Genomic DNA, 27,008 nt, shown 5'->3' with positions numbered 1-27,008 from the left:
TCTCTCTCTAAGTACATATATATGAAATATTAAAGCTAGTTTTGGAAACAAAAAAGATAGATTTTTTACCATGGCTCATGAGATCAAGTCGAATTCAATATTATAGATGACTAGCGAATATATTTCTAACTAAAGGAATAGTTTTAACGTTGGGGAATTAAAAACTATGGTTTGAAGAAATGTTTCCAGCATAAAAAGCAATTAGAAAACTGCATCAATTTATAAGGGACTGTCGAAGGTTGTGAAAAATATAAATGTGAATGTATATTATACATAGAATAAAAATAATTTTATCAGTTTTATTGTTATGATTATACGACAGTTACAAATTACAATTTACCAACAAATAACTTGCCATGATGTAAACGATAACACTGTACGTATAAAAACACATTATTTTTCGTTGAATATAATTGTAGATTTTTTCTATTATATTATAGTATTTTGGCAGAGCGTTTAGAAAATATCACGACCCGAATCTCATTCTCAGGCATTCCCAGATATTCTCAGGCTACTGGCTTCGGCGAATCTCGCACACGTTCTTCGACTTTCGACTCGGCAACTGTCGACGACGACGGCGACCTGACTTCGAGTCGTTCGAGTCTCATTGATCCTCTGCCCGCGGTTGCGCAGAGCAATTCTCGAACAGTGGTGGTACCTGGGTCGACCAATCAGCGCCCGCGATTCCTTGAGTTCGCTCGAGTCTCGTGGTCCTCGGCTAGCCGGTCGCCTGTTGTTTTGCACCGTGGCTTTTCCGACGCGTTCGTTCGTTGATCTGGGTGGCGGAACGCGTGTCCGAACACCGTTGAACGTCAACGTGCACGACGAACCGCGAGCTCCGTCGGCAGCCACGGTCACAGCATAGACGATCCGCCGAGACTCCTGTCGTCCTGTCCTTGGCGACAATATTCAAGCGGATCATACCATACGCCCCCTTCTTGTCGCTGCAGTCGTCATGATACCGTACTCCACGTGCTTGTCTTTCGGGGGCCGTCGCGACGCTCGTCGTTGGGTGGTGCTACACGACGAGTCCTCTCCCTACCCGGTGAGTCGCAGAACGAATACGCACGAGTACGCACGACGCGTCGCGGTCGCCGTCACCGTCACCGTCACCGTCACCGTTGTCAGCCGTCACCGTTGTCAGCCGTCGCTAGGTCGCTACCGGCCGAAAACAAGTGCCTCTGTGCACCTCCGGGTTCGATGAACGTCTTCCGCAGTCACCTCGATTTTCTAGATTCGACCCCGTATTCGCACATCTGCGTATCTTCTATATATTCCCACCATGATTCGATGTTGTGTCGTGTTACGTTATATAAAAATGTTCCTTGATCCGCTGACAGACTAACGGATACACGGACGACCGATATACATAGAATAGTGTCAAGTGCAGGCATGCCGAACAGATTTTCACACTTCGTTGAGTATCGGTCATCTTGCTATAAAATGACGCATAAAAATATACATATATCTACCTTTACGAGATGGTAACAGAATCGCTATATCTCGGGGACTTAGCGATGCGATAAATTTCTTTTAGATAGGTAGTGGGTACAATGGTTTTTGAATTCTGATCGTATCAGTTGCGTTTTACGCGAAAGGAATTGGTTTTACCGAAATCATTAATATCGAATTTTGTACAATTCTACAAGAAAATGACAGATTGTGCTCGTTTATACATACATATATTTGAAATGTGTGAATGTAAAAATATGATCTAGGAGAATGTGTCATATCGCAGCAACGGAACCTTCACGTTTGCAAGTCTAAATTCATTTATAGCAGACAATGATCATAGGGCATTACGGCACGATGCGATGGAAGTATATTCAAATTTACGTCGTCGATATATAATCTCTATCGTCGACGGTGGTTGAAAGCTTCCATCACTTTATTATTAATACTCTCGGGAACCGTGCATTTGCATGGGAATTCATTGGCCCAGCGACAATGCATCTGAGTTCCGAACCAAGCTACCCGAGACCTCAAATACTTGCGATTCGTAGTATGCCAATAATCCAACTTCTAACGCGATATAAACATAAACAAGCTACGCTTAAGTATATGGTCTGCCTCTATGGAGTCTCTAACTAAAAGTAATTGAAATTCCCCTAGTTTCAGAAGCATTCGCAGATAGCGAAGATGGACGCGCCACTATAAATCAGTTAGCTGCATGCGACGCTCCGGTGTTTTTCAAGAACTAATTTTCACCGCGTATGCATGAAATAGGTTGTGGATGGACATATTCCATCAATACACATGCAAGTTTTAGAAATCGCGATGCCGAGGGCGCATGCGCACACGTGTGCTTCGTGAACACATCTTTGGAACTTTGTGCTAGAGCTAGGAACGAAATTTGAACGTTTCAAGAGCGTATGCTCTAAAAGCTTGCAACTCTGAGACACGGATACCTGTGGTTGTCGAACGGCGAATGACACAGGCGCTCGTCTAGCCGCCCGTCTATTTGTATTCTCTCTGTAATCACGCGTACCATAGTAGCGGTCACGTCACTCGCGTCTCGCCTCATGAAAACGCGCCTAAAGGCATCCACAGCGACCTCTTTTTCCTTTATGTAACCCTAGGGCTCAGATCCATTTAGAACCATTACTTCCCGCGCTTACGAAAGATCGGTCGTTGAAGGAACAAAGTATTTTCCAATACATATTTATTTGCTAATCGTTATTTCGTTTCGTGCAGAATTTATTATTCATTCTATATATCGTCTTCGACAATACGGTCCACTCGATAGAATCGACCTTCCAAATGATTTTTGTTCGATTACATTTTTAGTTAAAATCAAATTCGAAATAAGGGAAAATTATATTCTTTCGAAGTTCCCCAGATGAACCGTCGCGTGACAAAATTCACGTGAGAATTTCCCGTTGGAAATCGGACACTCTATACGCAGAGGTTGTCCGTTGAAACACGCCACTCCGGGGAAAACCATTACGGTGCCATTTCGTTCAAGTTGTCGTAGCGGGAGGGCCACCGTAATGTCGCTAAATTAAATCCACGATTTTTCCTGCCTCTTAATCTCTGTTTTCGCATTTTCTCTTATTTCAACGATAACTCTGTTCGCATAGCCTCATAATTCGTTCAATCAACGATGCTTAATAAGTGGATCGAGTTGTAACAAAGTAGAAAAGTAATTGTATCTTTTCCGCAACAACTATTAGACAACTGAAAAATATATTCGAATATAAATTGAAAGCGATATTTCAATTTAGAACCTTCTAAAATCGAACGGAAAAGAAGAAATTGAAAAGCGTTTTTCACAGTATTGTCAAACTGTTTTCCGATCGTGGAAGGGCTGACAAAGAAATTTGGTGGCGCGCGCTTGTTCCATTTCTTTTTTGGATGTTTCAAAGCTCAGCTTACAAAAAAGGTGTGCATGCATGCAAACGATACCGTGTTATTCTTCCGTTCTCGATCCACGGTTTGCTAAAAATTTTCAACCGAACGAATGATCGGCTAAAAGTTTCACAATATTTTTCGTCAATTTGACTTGAACGGAATATTCGGTAATGAAACACTTTTGAATCTGGAATCGATCTTACGCGATCAATTTTTCTTCTCGTTCAAACTGACGTCATCGAGAATCGGATACCTGAAAATAAGGTGTTATTAAATTAAAGGAAAGCTTCCCTAGAACATTGTTAGATTCTTTGCCGAAGATACAAAGGAAACGTGGCGGGCTACGTGGTCGTTAAAGGAGAAATATTTCCAGGATCAAAGAACTCGTCGGCAGTTGTTTCGCCAACTTCTCGTACTGGTTTCCATTGTTCCTTCTCCTCGCGGTTGGTCCGGACGTTTGGTAGGGTAATTAAAAACGAAGTTAATCAATCGACTTAGAGTGCTTTCCAGACAGCGTCTACGGTGTCAAGTCGTAAAAAGAGGAAAAAGGGATGAAGGAAAGAGCTAACCATCTTACCGAAGCGTCTCGGTGCCTTCGTTAAAACGTATTTGACGCGAGAAAGCCGATGCACCAATGGCTTTCCTCCTCGATTATTTATGAATTCTCATAAGCGTTCGGTACAGCACAACGACGATCAATTAGTGGTCTTAATATGCTAGACTTCTTGCCTCTCGTTCACGTATATTCCATATAATCTCTCTTTACCCTTGTCTTTTGCTTACATTACTCCATCTTTTCCGAGACTCGCTCGAATAAAAATTTGAACAGCGGATCTGAAAAGTAATTGCCGGAAACTAGATAGTCTAATAACAATGAAACTTCGAGATGAGTCTGACCCAACTAAACTTGATTAGATCGCTTAAGCCTAGTATTATAGTCGCTTTGGTGGCATTAATTTTTTCGAATCTCGATTCGGATCTCGGCGACGTACGGTACGAGGCACGAGGAGAAATTCGTTTTAGCCATTGACGCGATCCCATTTTAGAAGCATCTTCCCGAAGGCAGAGATGTTTGGGGCTAGAGGGAACTGTTCGATAACACACGGGGCAGGATTTAAAGGAAATTGGTGAGCTACAAGGATACGGAACTGCCTCGTTAAATCTGATTTCATCCGAACCGAAACGACAACTTGAAATTGTAGATCCCGGCAAATTATGAATGTATTTACATAGATGAATATGAAAACCGAATCGAGCCGAGCCCAACCAGCGAATCTTTCAAACAAGCTGTCGACGAGGTTTTAATTTACAATTAATTCTTAGCAACGTCCCCGCGTTTCCATGAAGATCCTTTCTTACTTTCTTCGGGCTTTCTTGGCCACGCGCTGCCATTTGCTCGTTCTCCAGCGAATTAGACACGCGATCGTATGCACGGCCAGACGTAATTAAAAAGACGCTGGTACAATTGTTCCGCAGCAATTTCAATTACATACCATCGTTTTCTGCAGCGCGTGTAACCGGCTGTGCGTTTCATTTCATTGGCTAGAATAGGAAATAATATTCAAGTTCCATGTCTTTGTACTCTGTCGCACGGTTTTTAAGTGGCATTCGAAATTTGTTAAAGGAAGCTGGAGGATCACCATTTATTCATCTACTTGGTTCCATGTACGCGTCTCGAACGAGTTTACGCGGCGTCGCCGTTTCCTACTAATGCGTTTTCAGACTCTGCGGCACGCAACCCGTAAAGAAGCCACGGGGGTTCCATGCGATAACGACATGTTGCGAGTTGGAATCGATGGTGTCGCGGAAAAGTAGCGAAAAACATAAAAACGAAAGTGCGATAATCACGAAGGTGCCATTATCCCGACGATCTACGTCCCCGTGAAAAATTCTTTGATTGGTTCGTTATTCATAGACTTTGGACCTTTGTGTAGAATACATCAAATAAAAATAAATGATATCTTTCGACAATTTTGACAGGCTGGAATTGGTATAACAATTTCACGAAATTCTTCTCAACTGTCCACGATAACGAGTGAAATGTGAACGGCAGACATTCGGCCGGGTAGCTCCGTATATTTGTATTACAATGATTGTTTGGATACGCATCGTGGCACACTGGACGCATTGTACAAATGTTCTCCGCGGGCGTGTCAATAAAGTTGTGTGTACGGCGACGATTTCAAGAGCAGATTTCACACTGGATGACGCGTCTGGTCGCATCGCGTCTCTTTGCGTCTCTTTGCGTCTCTTTGCGCCTCGTCGCGTCGCGTCGCGTCTCGTCGCGTCGGACGAACTCTGATTGCGGCGGCACAAGTTGCGATACTCCGGTCTAAATTCGCCGGAACGTGACAGCTTGAGGGATGGTTCGGAACACGTTTGTGCGGACGCCAAAATTCCTGTCGGAGTGCGTGAGATCGTTTCGCGGACAATTTAGTTGATGGTGACTGCGCCCTCGGCAGCGGCGGCACCCCTAGACACGATCCGTGGGGTCCTCGGAGACTCCGAGGCCGGTCCTGCCTATTAGTAAATATTACTTAACATTATTACCTGTCATCTGACGTCATTCTCGGCCGGACTAACGAACGGGAACGTCCGTGCTCCGCTGCGTTTGCGTTTGCGTTTGCCTCGCGTGCGCTGCAGTTTGCCGCAGTATCGAATCGCTTCATCGACAAGTCGTTTCTAATTGCCGGAAATTGCCGTATCAACAGGTAGACGCTGTGATTTTGTCGGGGATATTTAATCAACGCGTACGCATACCTTTCGGTGATCCTTATTTTTCAATTTCTTGGTTTTTCCTAGTCTTACACCCCTAAATCGTTGATGGTTTATACGAAGCGAACAACAGCTTTCATTTCGAAAAACTCGTTCTCTATCTCGTATTTCTATGGTACGTACTCGCATCGGCGCATTGTAAAGTATAATACGTAGCGTAGACTAATGGACAACATGCTGCTTTCTTCTCAAAGAATTTCCCGACAAAAGGAGGATAATTAATCGACTTTCGCTTAACCGGGATTCACTGCACTTACACTTTAGTTCCGCCTCTTTCTATAGGTTAAGCAGCAGGTAGGGAAAATAAAAATAATCCATGAAAACTTCGCGCATCGATTGCGAAAGTTCAAAGGTTCGCATATAGGTATTTCTAAATTCTAGAAAGCAGAAGTGAAATAAAACGCGAGTTACGTCGCGATGTATGTAATACTTGTTCGAAGAAAGAACGAAAGTAGCCGATTCCGAAATGTTCGGACCGTACGAGTGATTTTAATCCTGTCGGTTAATCGAGCATCTCCGTAAACGTACACTTCCGAATCGTTTCCAGCGCGACACACTCTTTCACGCGCGAACCCTCTTACCTCCGTCCGTTTGTTCAGAAAACAATCTAAGTTTAGCATAGCCTTCTAAATGCGTCCGTCATCGTGGATCGTCGACAACTATCTTAACTCGTTTCACCTACCCAACAACACAGCTCTTTAATTTTCTCTCTCGACGATCGCCCGATGTAGGTAGCTGTTGTCACAAGCGGCGCGCGTGTAAATAATCCTTTGGATTCGAAACTATTATTCCTAGACCGTGAATTTTGACGCGTTCGCAATAACGCGTTCACAATTACGCGAAGGTCCAAGCAGCACAATCATTTTATATTCTTCTCAATTTACGTCAATTGCGAGGAACTGATCACATTCGGCCATTGTTAAAATACGAATATGCGTGTAATTGGATGAGAAGAAAATGTAAATGTAATCGAGGGGATCGATCGACCAGTGGTAGAGTCGGTCGAAAAATTTGGAATCGGCAATCTGTTCCGCAGCTGTGTTACGGACTAGCGTATTATTAGGATTGCGGTGCGACAAGCTGACTAGCACCGGCGGTTTCGGTAAATTATTCGAGTTTCAACTAACTGATCGCGTGGACTCTCCGTGTTCAGATGTTCCAAAGAGCCTCTAACACCTCAATTTGAATATTTGTAGCGAAATGTCACGCGGACGCGTAGCAGGAATACTTCATTAATACCCTCCGATTATAAAATAGCCGCAGCTCCATTACCGATATGTCAAACAGACCGCGATATTTACGATTAGAATTCGTCCGTTGTTAAAAACGTTGATCGAAGGTTTTCTATAAACGTTTTATAAGCTGTTTGCTATTTAGGTCCCACGCAAAGTTTCTCGATCTCGATATTATTTCTGGCCTTTCGAACGATGTCGCGTTGTAAACAATGTTCAGCATACTCTCGAATGTTCTATTATCGATTTTCTATTTTCTATTTTCTATTTTCTATTTTCTATTATCGTTTTACGGTTTTCGGATTGCTGCCCAAATAGAATTCCGCATCGCTAGAATAGTTAGGTATGGGCGGTTCCTACCAATTGTTCTCGATAGATCCCTGAAGGATCCCTAGGTTCCTTCGAGCTGATTTCTCGAAAAATAGCCGTACAAATCGCAGAACCGTTTATGAAACTAATCGGATGCTAGCGTAGTTTCTTATAAGGAATATTTAAGCAGATAATTACGATCGAAAAACTTCTAATCATCGTAACTGCGAAGATGAAATGGTATGCGGCAAGGAGTTTGGATAGACGCGACGATGCTTTCGCGAAGTGTATTTTACCTGGAAAAGCTCGCAATAACCCGAAATACGTGTCCATGGTCTAAACGACAATATTTCATCTCACGACTGTCGCAGTTTCCAGGAAAAGATTAATGCGCCAGCGAAGGGTGAAGAGAAAAATGCCTTTGATCTTTCTCCGGCTTCATTGTGTTCATTCTTCTCTATCCGGGATGCCTTCCAGTAGTTTTATGCTCCATTCCGCCGTCCTGTCTACGAATTTCAAAAGTGAGCGTATCAGCATCGCGAACCGGAAACAGCCTAAACACGGGTTTCTCTCCGGAAATGACCGTCCCGCGATGAGAAAGCAGCGAAACAATGGTCAACGACGGGCCGATGCGATGGATGGCGATTTCAATAATGTCAAGGGAGCGACTGAAAACGGCAAATAAATGGCAGGGGATTCGAAAACATCGATTCCCCTGGTTCAGACGACGAACCTTTCTCTAATTGGCATTTAGCCCGTTAACATGGCTTTCTGATCTTCGGGGAGAGCACTCTTCTACGTCGCCCCTGCTCCCGCTTCCGCTCATCCTGTTATGAGATCGATTTTCATCCGACCGCGCCGCGGCCTCCCTGATACCTGACGTCGCGTCCTGTCTTTTCCGATTTTTCCCCCGTTTTTTTTCTCCTCGTTTTTCCCTCGTTCTTTCCCGAGCTACGGTAAGCCCTTGTAGATTCGACAGGACATTTTCCGAGGGAAACATCGCGGCGAAGGAAAACCGGGCCGGGCCGGGCCGGGCCGGGCCGCGGAGGACTGCGAATGCGAGCTCGCAATGAAAAATATTCACCCTCGATATGGCGGATCTATCGGTTAAATGGAACTTCATTGTACACACCTGCGTTGCCCCGGGATTTGGAACTCGAAACTCGCTATTCGGTATTCCAAACATTTCTAAGGATAGAAAGGATGTTTTTACAACTATTTTACATACAGGGTGTCTCAATAGTCACTTTTATTCGGGGAAACTCGCCGAGGTCGTTTAAAGTAACGCGGCGCAAAAGGATAACTGTTCAATTAATTAAAAACGGAATCAAGTGCACGGCCATCAAAGACAACTTCCATAAAATGTCAAGTGGAAAAAGGTTAGCCGTGAGTTAAGTGTGACATTGGTTAAAATAAGCCTGGAGATTTTCGATAAAAATCGCAGGTAAATTCCGGCCAGTTTAACACGCGGAGATAATGCGTTTTTTTTTTTTGGCGAGCCGTGATGCCACCGGTGTCAAAGCGAATCACAGATTCGTACGTTTCTCAAATTAACGCGTCTGTTCCGTTTTTCAAACAAAATCTATGAAAAGCTGATCGAAAGCTAAACCATTAAAAATTACACGAGATGCGTTCGCCCGAAAATTTGTTGAAAAAGAAATTGACTTCCCGGAGCGCGTGATTCAGCGATCCAGGAAATGCAGCGCATACATACATGGAAATTCAAACTCTCGATAATTAAAAGAACGGCAGCACTTTGAAGTTTCGATATTGATTTCTTCGACCTTTTTAGCTTAGAGCGAGCTAAAAAATATGTAAAAACCAACCATTTTGAAAAATCGTGGCTCACGAAATAACTGCGCTTTCGCTGAAAATATTCGACGAAATTCAAAGTGACTCGTGCAATCGGATATCTTGCGTATCGGTTAAAAAATCACAAGTATATTTAAAACTTGGTTATGTCAAGGCCTATTTTCTGTTTCAACCTTTTCGTTAAACGATCTCTCCCGGAGGAATCTGCTACACTGTCGAAATGAAAATGAATCGTTGCATGAAATTCTTTTGTAAAAACTTACCTTTCAACGATCGTTCGATTATGTCTACAGTGTAGTCCGTATAAAACGATATAACGTAATGTGCGCTTACAAGCAGACGTATGATGATATCCAATGAAAAACTGAGGTATGTGAGATAATGAAATTTGCCATCCGAAGCGACCGACGCGTCTGACCATGGCCTGCTAATTCTACTTCCTGACATGCATGCGCAACCCAAACTCGACGACATTCTCAACTCGTTTCTCTTGAAAACAAAGACTTCGATGATACATTGCATTCTACTTTCTTTCTCATGTTTTTAGCAAATATTCTGTAGAATTGTAATCCGTATAAAACGCTAAAAATGGATCGATTAAAGAGACAATCGATTAAAAAAAAAATGAAACTTTTTGGTTTCGGTTTGGCCAACCGAACTGCCCCGAAGTAGGTTTCGGGGTTCTTGGTCCTCCAGTCGCCTTAGTCTCTCAGTGTTTGTCCACCTTTCGAAAAGACTCGCCCTAATATATTCTCCGTCATGCGCAGCTGATCGCTGGTGTCCCTTTAATCGTTACGCGATAAACATAAATACACCGTACGCGATGTGAGAAACCGGGGCGGGGCGGGGCGGACCGGGGCGCGAGACCATGGAACAGTATGAAATCGGTCAGGTGTACGTGTCGGGTACATAACCCTGTATAATGAGCTCGTAAGAGTCGATGAATCCCGGGCATCCCAGCTTCTGGAGCCGTCGCGACGCCTCGCTTTGCCTCGCCTCGCCTCGCCTCGCCTCGCGTCTCGCGCCGAGTGTCCGTGCGCGCGCAATTTCTAGGCACACCGTCGCGTCGCGTCGCGCCGTGCCGCGCCGTACTCTGTTCATTCTCGTCCCCGGACCGGACATGGCGGACGGCCCTACATCGCCACCCTACTGTATCCATTCACGGTATTTCTCCTCGGGTTTGTACCGGCGAGTACACGGTTTTTCGTTCATCAACTTCTCCCCGAAACTATTAACAGCGTCGCTGGCGGTTCTCGCGACTCTACCGCGATTCCAGTGTAGCAGCGCGAGCCGTCCGCCGGATCGCTACCAATTCCGATTCCACCCCAATCGGAAAATCTATTCCTCCTCCTTTCAACGAGTTGCTTTCGCATTCTACGAAATTAAGAAACAATTGAAATGGAATGTTCTCTGCTACATAGCAAATATGTATAACAAAGTTTGTTAACGTAAAGTAATGCAACGTAACATAACGAACAGCGAAAGATTTTAGATGCACAACAAGTACATTCCTATGGACTAGGTTGAAAATAGAATGCAGGTCAAGTCATTTTACAGCTCCAAGAGCAATCCTCTGATAATATAGCCCGATTTTCCCCGTTTGGGATTGTCCTCGTACAAAGAGGAAGGAGACGGAGGATCGACAGCGTGTGTTCGTTGGAAACGTAGTATCGTTTACCCTGTTCGCGTTCGTGTTCGCGTTCGCGATTGCCCCAGTCAGAATCACGCTACGAACCGCAGACAAGCGCGTATCGCGGACGGATTTTAAGATCGATTTACAATTTACAGGAATCGACGGAAGCAATTTTCAACTTGGTACTATATCTTGGTCTCTCATCACCACGATTATTGAAAATTAAACGATCATGCGCGAAACAGCGTCGCACATTTTTATTCATTCGTTTGCTCGGGTACCCGGGGCAACGAGAACGTCCGTGGATTTTTCACCCGCGAGTTTTTAATGCTCGCGATAAATTTCGAGACAGCTGTACGCGTCGATAAAAATTTCCGAGCGCAGCGTATTGCGCGGTGCAAATATAACATAAATCCCAGCGCACGTGTGCTTTCATGAAACAAGTCTGATCGAGCACACCGCCGTTGTCGGATTCATGTATTCGCTATTAGGTATTTGACATCGAAACGTATATCATAATATTTGTTTCCGACCGCAACGAATCGAATTCTGCGCTTCGGTTCCATCGGAAGCTGGAAATTATCGTTTAACGTTCAACTTTGACCAACTTCGCTCGTATCTTCTACGGCGAAAAACATCGCTTCTTTCTCCCCGCTTTTTCGCGCTCATTGTCCCCCGAAACTTTTGATACCGTCTTTTGTCTAAAAATTGATAAACGGCACCGCGCGCCGGCGTGGAGTTCCGGGTCGCAGCTGCGAACAGAATTTCTGTTTAGCGATCTACGCGGTGACGAAGCAGTTCATAAATAAGATTTCTGAATGAAACGCGATCGTCTTGGTATGCGACGAGAGAAGAAATTGGCCATCTCGATTATTAAATCGAGCTATCGAAAAAAACGATTCCCGATTCTGCCTTTTTTGCAAATTGGCTACTTATCGTCGGCGGAGTTCTCTCAATCGATGAACGGATACCAATGAATTCCGTTTCGTCGATAGAGGCCCCAGGTACTTGCTCCGAGCGTGGTTTGCACCGTGAGAAATCGCTCGCTAATCGCGTCGCTAACTGCTTCGAAACGAATTGCTCCGATTGATTCGAAGGCGGCTGCTGAACAAGGGGGAGGGGGGGGGGGGGGGGCAACGATAGACTTTGACTCGCGTTCGATTTCGATAACTTTATGGCTTGATAAAGAGTGGTCGGCAACCCGCGTACTGGCGAACGCTGTGCTATTTCTGTCAGTATGGTAGTTATCTAAATAAGGTTAGCGAATAATGCGTTCACTTACGCATTGATTCTTCGGAAGCAAAAGAGGACGACGAGACGCTCTCGAACGAGACTCACCGGCAAGAACGTGATTTGCTTTGCACGGCTAAGCTGCCGTATAATGTTCCGACTCGTTCCTTCGTTTCGGAGTTCCTTTTCCTTAACCGGAATCGCTGAAGAGCGACGTTTACGCTTACATAATACCGAGAACCCGTTCTATAAAATTACACCGTATCCGATGCGAAATTAGGCTACCGCGTCTCTCAGACTAGAATAATTATTTAATTCGATCGTGTACGAGTTCGAGCCGTTTTCTTTGGATGGCAAGTAATCGATTCTAATTGAATTCGTTTCGTTTCTGTTGCAGACAACATGGCTGGAAATATCACTACAGGTACAGTGAGTAACCCCATTCTTTTAACCATACTCGCGATCCGTCAAATAGTCGATCGATTTCATAAGTTTAGAGCACGCGGTTGGTCTGATTGCTTAGACCTCTCGGACGGACCACTTAATAAGGAGACTTAACGAGATTATTATCAGGAGTCGCGAGAGTCGCGAGTCGAGAGTGAAACAATGTGTCACGTGATTAAGGTAGCATTTCCGAGGTCGTTCCGAGGTACCGTACGATCGAGTCTTTCGGATAGATCGTCTATTTGTATTTTTATATTCGACCGTGTTTTACGAAGGCGCCCTTACAATTTCAATTTGAATAATGAAATATTTTAGAAACGAAGCTCGATAGGTTTCATCTTGGGAGATCTCGATGCGTCAACAGTAGCTCAAATGTAACCCTACGTTAAACGTTTGTACCATAACGACGAGTCAGACTGGCGATGAAGATTTTATACATCCCAAAGGAAAATGTAATTTCCTTCAGGAAAAATGAATATCCCCGTGCAAGGTACCGACTGGAAATAAAATGGCACGGGCCGGTGCACAAGCCCACCTTCCCGGGTTAAAACTGCAATAAGATTCGAAGCAACTACCCCTCCCTGTCGCCTCGCCAATCCCCGGTACACCTCCGGAAGCGGCTTTCCAATGAAATCCGTAAGGGATCAATAAATGAGGCCATCTTTTCCACGCATCTTACGACCGCGAAATCGTTTCCGGCCGTATCCTTCGCGTCTCTCGAGCAGTCACCCTCTCCGATCTCGGAGCGGGCGAGTAGCAAGGTCCTGGAGGAGCGAGCCTGGCACGCGCGTGTGTAAATGCGTGGTTGGTGACTACGCGCCGCGCCGCGGCGGTGGTTACGCGCGTACGCGCGACCAAAAGAGGGAGGGATCCGTTATTGATCTCCTCTCCTCGCGTACGTGTTCCCTCTCTGCCTCTTTCCAGGAGAGGGAGAAAGAGAAAGAGGATACCGAGGAAACGCGAAGCGATGGCGGCGGTTAGACAGGCAGCTACTCGCGGCGAGAGCTCGACGCGTAGTGAGAACCACTCTCCTCGTAGTTGTAGGTGGTTCGGTTCGGTTCGGTTCGGTTCGGTTCAGTTCGGATCGGATCGGATTCGGAGTTCGGAGTTCGGGTAGTCTGACCGGGAAGGGAAGCGTGGCCAGGTAACGAACAGGACCGTGCGCCGGCGGAGGGAGCCGACCGCGGCCGAGCTCGATCGTCGGCCGAGTCTCGAGTCTCGAATCTAGTGCTTCGGTGTTCAGTGCATGCACAGCGGCCGGCCGGCGTGCATAGTCGGTGATAACGGTGTCGCGCTACTCGGCTCCGAGTTTCGGCTTCCGAGAAAGAAAGAGAGAGAAACTTTTTGTTTCCGCGGCGATACTCTTTCTTCGAGGGAAACGCGCGCAAAGGAGGAGCCGCCGCAGAGGGCCCCCTCGTGCTCGTGGCCTCTTTGGCGCCGGGCACCGGGCCACGGGGCCCGGGGGCCGTTCGTTCCCGTTCCCGTTCCCGTTCCCGCAACACGCGGTCATGGAGCTCCTAGGCTCGTCCCGGTGCGGCGCCAGCTACGATATCTGTGCGCGGGCGTTACCCCGTCGTTCTCGCGTATTAGTTAGACACTCTCGTGCGACAACTGCCAGGCCTTGTGCATTTTGAACAAGGTACCGTGCTCGCATCGTCGCCTCCCGCAATCAGTGTCTCCCTTGGTTCTCTCGAGTCTCTCCCTCGAACCCACCACCTCGGGTCGATTCCGATTCGCTTCGATTCGACACTTTTCCTCTCTGCTCTCTTATCCGCCCCTCTTCGCGAGTTCTCCGGTCGCGTCTTTCTCGCGAACCCGTGCTTTTTCCACTGGTGCGTTTCGACGAAGAGAAAATGAGTGCGCTCGAGCCGAAACCTTGCTGGCCGTCGCCTTCGTTGACGCCGTCGCCGTCGCCGTCGCCGTCGCCGTCACCGTCGCCTCCCGTTCACCGCCTCTCGACTCCGCACCGTTAAGCTTCCCTGTCAACGGACGAGCCAGTGGAACACCCAGTCAGACACGCGGAAGAGGTCTTCCGCGTTTGAAACGATAACGGCCGACACGCTTCTTCTCTTTTCGTTCCGTGGGACGTGTAATTGTACGCTAGAGCAGCGAGAGCGAGACCGAGGCGACGTTATCGGCGCAACGTGCTGAAACGAGCGCACGGAGCCCGGTTCTCTTTTCTTCCCCCTTTCTCTCTGTCCCTCCCTCTCTCTCTCTCTCTCCCCCCCCTCTCTCTCTCTCTCTCTCTCCCCCAGTCTCCCTCTCCGTCTCGTTTTCTTGTTCGTCGCGTACATGCTCTGCAAAGTGGGCTCTTGGCCACGCGGTTGTAATTGCTGCTCGGTAAGCTGAAAACAGTCTCGCTGGAAAAATCGAGGTCGCAACCGGACCGGGGAGAGAAGTGGCTTTTGTTCTTGCTCATTTTTATTCCTTTTCGTAGACCCGCTGCGCTCTATCTTATCGCCGGGGGCGGGTTAGTTAGGGGAGGATCTCGTTGTTTACTCGACATATCGAATGTCTCCTGTCGTATCGGCGGAGGCGATGGAAAGAATGGGAAGAAGATCGACGGACCTAACGACTAATTAAAACCGGCGCGATCAACGAGTGCACACGGCGGACTCGGCCTCGGACTCGGACTCGGACTCGGGCGTTCTTGCTGCGACAATCGAATCGAACGCAATTGTTGGAGGGTTAGGACTTGGGTCTGTTCTTGCCGCGTGAAACACGTGCCATTGTCGACACGAACGGTTAACCTAATTCCACGGGGCGATTCTATTGATTGTTCTTTGGCAAACCAACAGGTGAACATCGATTGTTCCTCGTTATTCCTAGCAACGTCCGACAGAATTTTCAGTTACGATCTCCTCGGGACGTGCGAAACGCCGCGACGTCACAGTGACAGTGACAGTGACAGTGACAGTCACAGTCACAGTCACAGTTAGTCCCAGTCAGTCGCAGTCGCAGCCGCGACTCGCGAGGAGTGTAGCGCGCGTGTTGCGTGACGAGTCGCGCCGAATCGAAATTACCCGACGATCGAACGCACCCGATGAACCGCACAGTGGCACCGTTCGTGCGAACTTCCATACATACTTAGGTGCGCGTCTATACGAGGGTTCCTCATCCGGCGTTCTGTCTCCTTGTGTCCCGTTCCGTCCCGACTCCTGACCACGGTGCACCGTCGACGTCGTTAGACGCTATCGGACGTAACTTCACGCCAATCGATAGTTGTTCCCGGAGAAAGAGAGAGACGGAGAGCAAGCGAGCGAGATGGACGGATAGATATAGAGAGAGAGAGAGAGAGAGAGAGCGAGAGCGAAAGAGGGCGAGCGAAGCTCCTCTTCTCTCGAGCTTGCGAAATCTTTGGTCCTCTTTCCGACGTACCTTGGTCGTGCAGGTGATATGACGCGACGCTGCCCTGAATCGCGAGGGAATCGATCGGCCAGAGGCGCGAGGGTATTGCGAGGTGGCGATCTCGGGGAGGATATACACGGTGTCGGAACGATGGAGGAGGAACACGAGGAAGTGAAAGATCATCGGGATACGTTTTGGTGAGGGGAGCAGCTCTGCCGATCGTGACTGTTGCCGGAAGCCCCGACGCAGGCTGAGTCGAAGCACGAGCAAGAGCAAGAGGCGGGCGAAGAGAAAGAGAGAGAGAGAGAGAGGGAGAGGGTGACGGGGTGCAGTGGGAACGGTTTTAAAAAAAACTGGCGTCTCAAACACGTGAGAGCAGCTCTCGCGGGACTCGGACCCGTCGACGGACCAATGGTGGATCTTTGTCCAGCCGAGGCAGCGCCACAGGAATGCAATGCGGCCTGTGCGCCGTCGTCGCCGGACTCTTCCGGAGAGCCATGTGCATCGCGGGTAGCAGACGGGGATCCGGAGAATCCTGCTACCAGGAGCTGCCTGCCACCGCCGAGGCCCAGCCGCGACGGCACTCGCAGGTCGCGCCGATAGAGACTGGCCTCAAGGCGGCGGAAATAGCGGAACACGTTAAAGAGGCTGTCGAAACGCAGCAGGTGAGGTCATTTTATGCAGACACGCGCCGCACCTGAGGCTTTCGCGAGATAACCCTACCGCTTTACGATATTTAGAACGCTGGAACTACCGGGCCTGTCGAGACGACGTCGGCTCGACCCTGACATTTCTATTTTAGGATTATTCTCTTGAAAGATCATCTTATTGGATATTAACCCCTTGCACTCGAAGCTATTTTTAATCGATGTACGAAACGCGTACGCGCCACGTCAGGGTGTACATGCTTTCTCGACTGTTTTTTTCAAATAAGGACGAATTTTCGAAACGTTTAAATTATTTTGGAACGCGGTACAACAATTTTTTGCGGCAGCTCAAAATCGTCACTCGTTTGCGAACGATTCCACGTAGTATTGCATCGACGAGATTGCACGAGGAGGCACTTGTGGTGCTCGGTCGTTCCAACGTTGACCACCTACGGTAGAGCCTCGTTTCTTCGAACTTCCGTTGGCAAAACGGTTCGAAAGACCGAGCTGTTTAGCTAAGAGGAATCAGCACTGGAGGAATAGCAGAGACGATGAAACCCGTATCGGTCAACGTGTTAACCTCTATCGAGAGTGCAAGCAACTGTACCTATCCCAACCTATATTCTCGACGTTCCAAATATACGCGTCATGGAGTTAAAAATTACTCGAAATACATCGCGTATCGGTCGCGCATCGTACAGTTACTGATTTATTAATCTTATTAAACGCGCGTAATAAACGAGGTTCTACCGCAGAGCGTCGTTTCGAATGACGCGGGGGTTAGGGACGACCCCGCGTGTGGGTAGCTCGGCACTACCTCCGTCTTCGTAACATTTTCAAGGGCAATGTTTTCTCGGATAATTCGATTTTCAGTGTACGTGGATTTTCTTTTCAAATTTATTCCTACCTTCTAATAGACTAATATTGCAGCTGAGCGGTGTCGTTTGGGTCTGCTTCGTCCCAGAATTTTTCAACGGCAATAAAGTTATTATAATTGATCTCTGTAAATGTACTTGAAATTTTTATGAAAGCGAGGAGGTGGTATCCAACGTGAAACGGAACGGACCGCTACAGGGTCTGCTCGCGTTTCTGGGAAATCTGAAATCAAAATTGTATATTTCTTAGCAAAGGATCCAGCTTCAGGATCCGCGTACACATTGGGCGTCGTAGTTTCTCTGGATTGGTGGGAATGGTCAAGGAAAAATTTGTTTTCATCCGTTTGCTATAAAGATGATATTCCTAATTACGATATCAATCGTTCGTAATTTTCTGTGGACTAGCAATTCAATAACCGCATTGTCTCGTGTAGCCGCGCTACTGGGACATCCACTCGTTTCTCCATCAGTTAACGACACTCGACCTGGTTTAAAATTGACAACACCAGCGATGAGCAATTGCTTAGAAAGGATACGATCCAACAAACGTAGCTGCTAAGCTTTTCAACTTTCAATCTTGTCGATTTTTATCTATCGATGAAGGAATATCGCATTCTTTTCGTCGTTCGATGTCTATATATTATACGTGGAACGACTGAGACGTTCGAATATTTTTTCGAATATTTCAAGAATTTTAATTCACTTCTTTAAACTTTCTGCAACCGGCCTGGATCCTATACGTGCAAATTAATCGAACAAAGTCGTTTAGAAAAAGATTCGTACAAAACGACTCCAAGTAGTCATCAAATTCGAAGATGACACATTCGTTTGCAGACGTGCACGGAACGTATACGTATAGTATATTATAGTACAGTATATGCTAACTCTTCGAGAATATAAACAGCAGAGCTCCAGTATGGTATTTACCAATAACATACCGAACAGCAACGTGTCTCTTCGGAGAGCAATAATCCACATGTATTCCGATTGTTCCGTTTGCGAACGTTAATATCATATTCTATAGTTCCCGGTTGCCGATCAATCGTCAGGTATACAGAAACGACAAATAGAAATTAGAGCGAATCTGCGGACGAGTAAAATTAATGCTGGATCATTTGGAGCGGATAAGGTCGAACGACGAACGAGAGACTAGAAGCAGGCTCCGCATTCTCCGAAAACAAACCACGTCGATCGCATGTTTAATAATATCGCTCTTAATCGAGAAATCCAGGCTCGTCGAATTCCATCGAAACTCTCTGCGACTTAATATTTTTTGACGCGAACGACTGCATTAAACGATAACAGGAGCGTTAACGAAATTGGTTTGATTCGAATAAACTGAAATCTCGTGTTCCGCGACACGCAGAAGTATGATTGCAGTTTATTCCGCCGTGTCGAGCCGCACCGAGCCGCACCGCGCCGCGCCGCGCCGCGCCGGTGGCAACAACGAGCAACCGTGCACCTTTACATTAATCCCTTGCATTCCAAAGCGTTCCCAGTACATATTTCATTAGACACGTTGCATCGACAATATTTAATTCGATACTAATTTGATACGAAGGTTTATTATATTATGCGCAGCATTCCAGGAATTTTTTGTAATTCCATTGTACTTGCGAAACGCGGCGTAATTGAAATCGGACGAATTGCCGGGATAGGAATTGCCAAGATTTTCGAACGTTAATTCCCAAAGTGGTAATGATTTAATTGCGTTCGTTCTCGATCCAATTTTGTAGATTTACGATATCGCGCGTGCACCCGCGTTTCGAAACTCTCCCGATAGCTAAGGGATACATACCGCGAAGAAATCTTTGCTTTGTCTTTCATTTACGGTGTGTCACTGACCGCGCGACTCTTATCGAGACATGTCTCGTGCGAGCTACTCTTCTCTGTCGGTGGGAATTTTTAATTGTCCTTGGTAACCGAGAACCTCTGAAGCCTCTGCAACGTCAAATTGTTCTTTGCAAACGTATTCTTCGAAATACATATTTCGTTAAGAGCTGTTATTTTCACAGCAACGCCAGCACCTGAATTCCGAGTCCCGTATACCGTATACCGTATACCGAATACCGAATACCGAATACCGAATTCCAAGATTTCGTGACGCATAGATTTTGCTAAACAGTGGTCTCTGCAGCGGGATAGACGGAAATGCAACTAAATAACTACGAATATTGAATGAGCGTGTTAGCAACTGGGTCGGCCTCAGGTAGCTCGCAGTCGTGGTCTTCTCCCAGACTTCTCTGCCTCACGGTCTTGCCCTACTAATTTATCTTCTCACAGTTCCTAACAGATACATATGCCTACGTATACGCTTCACGCTGTCCACTTCCATTGTTTCTCATTCCGGAAGAGCCATCTTTCTGGAGTCATATTCAGCTTTCGAGCGCCATTTCTTGAGCAATCTTAGCAATTCTTTTTCAAAGTACATACCGTCTTCGTACATTGATGGAAATATTTGTTCGTCTTTAGTATTTTACGGCAACAAGAAAAACCAACGACGGGTCCGAACAATTTCGGTTTATTTATGCCTTTAAGTCGACTAATAGTTTTCGAATTTGTAGTATATTTTCAAAATACACGTTCCATCGTAAATTATCTCGGTATCGTTTAACGTATTTCTACAAAATTAAACAAAGGTCGTCTATCGGCGTTCAAAAGAAATTACGGTACACACTGGAACGATAAAGACATAATTTCACATTTTTAATAGCGAGCCTTGAAATATTTACGTTCCGTTGCGCAAACGATACCGTACGTTCGGTTCTACCTATATACGAAAGTAAGTTTTGATTAGCGTAGATAGTTAAGTGACCTTGAACAGCCATTTAAGTTTCATCGTCTATAGACAACGCGCCGCGAAGAATATTTTTCTATAAACTGTATACTTACACCGTTTCCGCGTTACATGAAACTACCTAGACCGCTTCATTGTCTTATTGTATCACTAAAAATAGCGTTCTAATAGCGAATTATCAAGTTTCGTTCATCGCGATGCTACTTCGAATCTTGTTACAAGAACAGGGATCGTAGAAATCCGCGAAACTACTTTAACGCGTACACATCCGAGTTTGCTCCGAGATCGTAGAATTCTTTGTTGCCGAAAGTGTATTCGACGAACGCTTCCTCTAATTAATTTTGTCGATTGAGCGATTCAGGAAATGCATTTGCACAGGCGATGGACTTTAACATAGGCGCGTTATAAAAATTCGCAGCATGTGATTACGTGGATCGATCCTTTCGATAACGTTTTGAAATTCATTTGCATCCGCGTGTTTCTTCTTCGTTATAGCATCAGCTTTCGATAACGCATTGTTTGGAGCCATTTCGTAATTAAACTCGTAGAAGCAGCTGAAATATCGTGGCGACCGATCGCGAACCACACCGCGTATGCCTAATCGCTGATCAACGCTCTGCCGTTTCGCATGAAATTAGGCGCGAGCGCGCGCGCGCGCGCGAGCCCAACCGAAAAACTGAATGACAACCGCGCGTGTAGGTAGCGTGTAGCGTACAGTGTACACGTTGCGTAATTATGGAATGCAGGAATCGTGTTTTGAAGTTTAATTCGATGCGACCCAAATTTCAATTACGAAATAGTTCGATGGAAGGAAGCCAGCAATATTTGCAAGCGCACAGCCGCATTACAACCGCGGACTTTTCAATTAGGCTCGGCGGAAGTTGCGTACAATTAGGTAACAGGATCGTAGAATTTACAAATATATTCCGGAAACGAAGACTCGTATTCCTATTCGGTGGATATTTCGAAACTTACGGCGAACCTATTTTACAACGATTCAGTCCATCCGATAGTCCTCCACGATCGCGATGTCCTACTTTTTTCTGAAATGTCCGTAAATTATAAATTGAATAAATAAATAACAGTTGTTTGACAAATTCTTGTTTGAGAAAGATCGGTAACAGACTCGCGTTTATTGTACAAGTTGAAGCTACGAATCGCGGAATGGAACAGCACCGAGATGAAATAAAAGAGAGTCGGAGATTTTGTCGCAAAAGGAATAAAAATTGCTTTCTACGCTTAAGGACATCCAGAGCTTGGACGTTTCGGTGAACTTGACCCATGGTCCTAATTACAGCGGAGCTTGTTCAAACGTTGTTGGCTCAAGGTTCTTCGACTATAAAGATTTTCCTCCCGAACGCTCCGTTTGTTCTCGCAACGTATTCGAGGGAAAAGGATGTTAAAATCGTCGCAGATAAACGTTGTAGAAAACTGACGCTTCTCAACCGAGCAGAGAAATTTGCGAGCAATGTTCGGTAAACGGGCGGAAATATCTGGAAGCAAGCGATCGAGACTCGAAGCTGGAGCTCGGCCGCGGGCCCGTGTAACTCCGAATCGCTCGTGCCAGGTCGAATCGATGCGATGCTCGCCCCTCGGCAGACAGATATGTAATCGGAATAACGTTGATCATTTCGCCGGATGGTCCGGCCGTGGTTGTCTTGCTCCGCGAGACTCACCCTCTCGGTGTGAATTTTAAAATTAGTCTTAAGGTCAAACGTTGGTAGCTGTCGTCATCGTTGTTCCTGACCTAGACTCGCTGGGGTGTAAACTTCGGGACGCAGGCAGGGACGAGGACAAGGTGCGAATGGAAAGAAAGGAAAGGCTCGATTTACACACTCGACGTAAACTCGCCTCTCTGTAGAGGTGTATTCGCCCGTCCGCCCCGCCCCGCCCCGCCCCGCGCCGCGCCGCGCCGCGTCCGCGTCCGCCTCGCGCTCGCGTTCGCCGCGTCGCGTTTCTGACGTAAGCATCGAGCGAAGCACGCGAGCCGCCGCGGCGCGCTCGGCTCGGCTCGACTCGACTCGGCTCGGCGCTATATTAAAAGTTGATTGTCGCGAGTCGTGACTCGGAATCTACATCGCGGACCTTTGGGCGCATGTTCGCCATCCCCGCAAGGAGGAACCTCGCTTCTCTCCAACGCTGCCCGACACCGATTCTCGCCTATCAATTCGGCAGACGATTCTCCAGATTCCTATGCGCTGGCAAACGATTTAGCTCTCCTTCTCCCCCTCCCACCGTATCTAGTTCCGCAATTCGAAGCGTCAACTATTGTCAGCTAATTGTTATCGCAACGATATCGGTCCGAAACGCGGCGGTGGCCAAGGAGAACAGGTTCGAGTAAGTTATGCCGCACCGTTGTTCAACTCGTCGTAGATAGTCTTCTTTTTGTTCGCGACGAGCGACGTTTCAATGATCAAGATATCGGACGAGGTTTAATTGCACTCCGAAAGCCTAGATCGAAGAAAGTTGGTTTCGATAAGGTAGCTGTTGCAGCGCGACACCTGCCCGTTCGAGTTAGCGAAACATCGATTACAACGTCGATACAAGATTTGTTGGTTCGCATTAATTTTTCCTTTAAAGAAGTCCGCGAACAACAAGGTACCCATTTATCTGGAGAAAACGGGTTCGAGACATGTGTATGATCGTTTCTTCTCCTCTTAGGTGCGCGTTATTGAGACAAGCTGACGTAAAACTAATTTTCACATATATACATAAATCACAGGCGCCGACGATGGTGGGGATCCCTCAATTATCTACAATTACGCGATCTAAAAATAGTGTACAGCCGTTTAATATTCCGAGACATGGTGAAACTCCCAACCTCTCTCGTCGCCAGTTTACGCGCAATTCGATTTTTCATTTGCGTCGCGTCGCGAAAATTTCCAAATATTTCATCGACCGTGTTTACGCGATAACCCGCTCGATTCGATTAGAATCTGTGAACTCTAAGATCAAATTAGATCGTTTCCATCGTTACCAAATTGTTTCAGGAGCAGACAGGAATTTGGAATTTGGAATTTATTTGGACAAAATACTGTTGATAGAACTATTTGTAACATTCCTTTTGTACGGTCGCGTTGCACGGGCCACTCGATGTAATTAGAAGAACCAGCGAACACGACTCTGGAATTGTTACATGACGACAAGCTTCTGTTTAGACGTTGTTCCCATTCATTCATAGTTAATTCTCTCCCCCATTGTCGGAATGTCCAATTGCATCAAAACCACCTGATCGTAGTTGAAACTCTAAAGTGGTTACGACGATGGCAATTTGAAGAAAAGTCGTCGTTACACATTGTTCGCGTCGCGTCGCGTCGCGGCGTTGGCGTCGAAATATTGAAAAGCAAGCTCGCCGTCATTTCTACAATCGAGATACAGTACCAACTTTCGTTCGTATTAATTAGCATTCGCTTGCACGTACGTTGCATCGACCGACGCGTTTCGCAAATAAATATGTAATAGGTAATCGGTCGAACGATTAATTGTCGACTGATAAGTATAATTCGTCATTCGATATCGGACGAGACTCGACCCAACCAAGGAAATTGAGTTACAATATCAAACTCTGGGATTCGATTTGTGAATTGCTCCCATTCTCCGACCGACTTGTCGCGTCTCATCTAGTCGGATCTTCTTCGCGGACACTGTATAAAGGTTGTAGGCAACGGCACGATTCGAAAGTTCAAGGAAGTATTATGGATTCAACGGCCGAAAACTAAGGTGCACTCTCGTGCAGATGCATAGGCGAGTATCGTACGCTCGCGATACGATTTTCTTGGTAATTACGATAATTGACGATATGGAAGTATCACGGAATAGTCTGATCGCTGTTTCGTGGGCCGGTCGTACACGTACACGTACACGTGCGCGTGCACGCGCGCGTACACTCGCTCGTACTCGTCCACGCTCGCTCGTACTCTCGTGTCCACACGTACACGTAGACGGGAGGTAAGACTCGCGTGCTCGTAAACTAAGCGAAACAAGTTTATGAGACGGGACGATAATACGGTTATCGCAACCGCTGTGTGCCTGACCTACGCTTGAAAATAATGCGATCTTCCCGGCAGGCAGTCTCAAACTTGCTGCAATCGGACTGGAGAAGTTTGGCGGGTAGCATCGGGGAGAAGGAGAGAGAGTGAGATGGCGAGGCCGGGGAGGGACTCGTACGTGCTCGTGCTAATCAAATCTACGTTCGATACAAAAGTTCTAATATCTTTCGAACCGAGAACAATTTCCAGGGAGGAACCGTACATGAAACGAACTGCCATGCCGCGGCGCCGGTCGAAAAAGAAACACTCGTTCGAACCGACTCGGAGTAATCTGAAACGCGATTCCAACCTATGCGATAGCAACATAACTTTTATACTCACTTGTATCACCCTTGTATGGCCATTGTAAAACATTGCGCAGAATTTTAAGGTATTACATTTCAATGTGGACATTTGCATTATACGCGTAGATTTGTGTACGCGTATGCACCAAAATATCAGAAATCGAAATACTAAAGCACATTCTCGCATTCGCGTTGGAGAACGCTTAGCAATTTCAACGGTTTTATTTCATTTTCGAACCTAATTGTTTTTGATTTCATGGTGCTGTCCGCATCTCTTCTTTCGATCGCTTTCGTTCGAATCGATTACCAGTAATCATTTGGCTCGGTCTTAACGCTCGAAACGAATCAAACCCCAACGATTAAATCACGGCCGTGATTTAATCACGGCTTGTTATTTGTCCGACGATGATATCTGTTACGCATTCTTTAACGATCGGATCGCGGGGCTCGGGTCAATTTGCACCCAGTGTATCGTTGTTCGATCATCCGATTTCTGACAGTTTCTCGAAATTTCCAAATTTTTCGTCAAGATTTATTATTTCTCGTCCGAGAGACTTATTCGTCCAGGAATACCAGGTCAAGTTTCAATCTTGAATTTAGACATCTTTTTAAAATGATTTCGAGCGATCGAACAAGCAAAGCGGGGTCCAACTGTAAGTAGAATTTCGCCCGAATAGTTAAGAACAAGAAGTTGTTTGATTTCCTCTGGGACACGACGCGAGGCAAGGTTTTCTTGGCGCTCTTCGCTTCAAGTAGAACTGCCAAGGATGCCTCAAGGTCATTAATTTTTTTAGTAGCACAGTACTTTCATATTTATGTTCTTACAGCGGCCTTCGGAGCTGAACACTAGGTCCGAACCGCGCGCGTCTCGCGATCATTCGTGGCCGCCGGAGAAACGTAGCAGTTTCGGAATACGCGACTTTATAGTCCAAGTTCTACTTTAATCGTTTAAGACGATCACCGTAAATGTAGATTCCTGACGAGCTTGTTGCATTCATCCCGCGCTTCGTCGATCCTATGAAATTTTCAATTATTCTTTTCGATCGTGGATCCGCGATCCTTACTTTTCACAAACAATGGTGCAAACAATTACGCAGATTACGTTTCTCATTTTATTAACCGACGAATAAACAGTCTGCTGTTTCGTATGCAAAATAGAGATCCTCTCCCACCGTTTGAACGCGTTGAAAATACTCCAACAGGATTCGAAGATCCTTTAAGTATTGAGTACAGTGTCATGGCTACGACATGGCATAGAGTGCGCACCGATGCGCATATGCGGCAGCCGCATTTTACTTTGACATTTTATTACGCAACAGCATAAACAACAACTTGTGCTCTGTTGCGAACAGAAATAAGTCACCTACATTATAAAAAAAGTCACGCCGGCATTGAAGACAACTATCTCGGTGCTAAATCTGACAGCTGTCATTAAGATTTTTGCGGTACAGTGGTACTTCTGTTCGCTCCGATTTGAAATTAAAATAATTACCAATTACCGATGGAGATCGGCTAGTTTTCTTTTCCCTGGTTATTCGGTGTACGCGCTCGCTACGCGTAAAATAATGTACGCAAAGTGAACGTATTGCACAAATATGAAAAATAATAAAATACTGATTTTATTATTTTGTTCATGCTCCGATATGAGTTTTATGCGCAATTCCTTTTCACTTCGTTTATAAGAACATTGCGCGCTGTAGGGTTAAAGCACGACTTTCGGCTATTTCGATGAAAATTCTCTCCAACATAATTTCTCTCCTAAATGCACAGGATCCGCTGTAATTTGATTCGTTTAGGATTTATGGGAACGGTGATTGCCGACAGAGCAAACAACGCTGATCCCGTTGTCGATACATAATTCATGGAATCGGAACCGAGCGAGCGAGCAATAAAAATAACGTATAGAACTCGGCGACTTTGTTTGGGAAACGTTCGTGCACCGTCGTCGATAAGAGGAAGCGAGGGAAAAGAAGACAAGCGGTCCCTCGAAAACTTTATTCCAGTTTCCAAGATGACGAGGAATCGGAATGGAACTTCCGAGTTCCGCTATGAACCGAGGAAACAAAAATGAAACTTTATTTTGCTTCGCTTCGGGCACGTTTTTATCGCGAACGAAGAAACGTCATCGTTGAAAGATTCAGAAGAGTCTCGACCTCGAGGCTTCTTCTACGCGCGCAAATGGATCGTGTTACTCGACCAGAAAATTAATAATTTCTTTCGCT

At 46.2% G+C, this 27,008-nt stretch overlaps 1 protein-coding gene across 7 annotated transcripts in view; it reads left to right on the top strand.

The window, feature by feature from the left end:
- The first annotated feature begins 518 nt into the window (after positions 1 to 518).
- LOC144476297 (uncharacterized) overlaps positions 519 to 27,008 on the top strand; it is a 63,715-nt gene continuing 37,225 nt past the window's right edge. For 5 of the 7 annotated variants that reach the window (XR_013494993.1, XM_078193030.1, XM_078193028.1 and 2 more), the window contains exons 1-2: positions 14,047 to 14,425; positions 16,178 to 16,799. Coding sequence is in view for 6 of the 7 variants with exons in the window: in XM_078193030.1 (XP_078049156.1) it covers positions 16,584 to 16,799 (216 nt within the window). In the remaining variant the exon portion in view is untranslated. Of the gene's footprint in view, positions 1,046 to 12,739; positions 12,767 to 14,046; positions 14,426 to 15,063; positions 16,800 to 27,008 lie in introns of those variants that run through there. The other 2 variants (XM_078193029.1, XM_078193026.1) reach the window with 2 other exon arrangements.

Source organism: Augochlora pura, chromosome 10 (assembly GCF_028453695.1).
Source record: "Augochlora pura isolate Apur16 chromosome 10, APUR_v2.2.1, whole genome shotgun sequence".
In the NCBI taxonomy this organism is placed as follows: domain Eukaryota; kingdom Metazoa; phylum Arthropoda; class Insecta; order Hymenoptera; family Halictidae; genus Augochlora; species Augochlora pura.
Note: the sequence above shows the minus strand (reverse complement) of the source record. Positions and strands in the feature narration are given on the sequence as shown.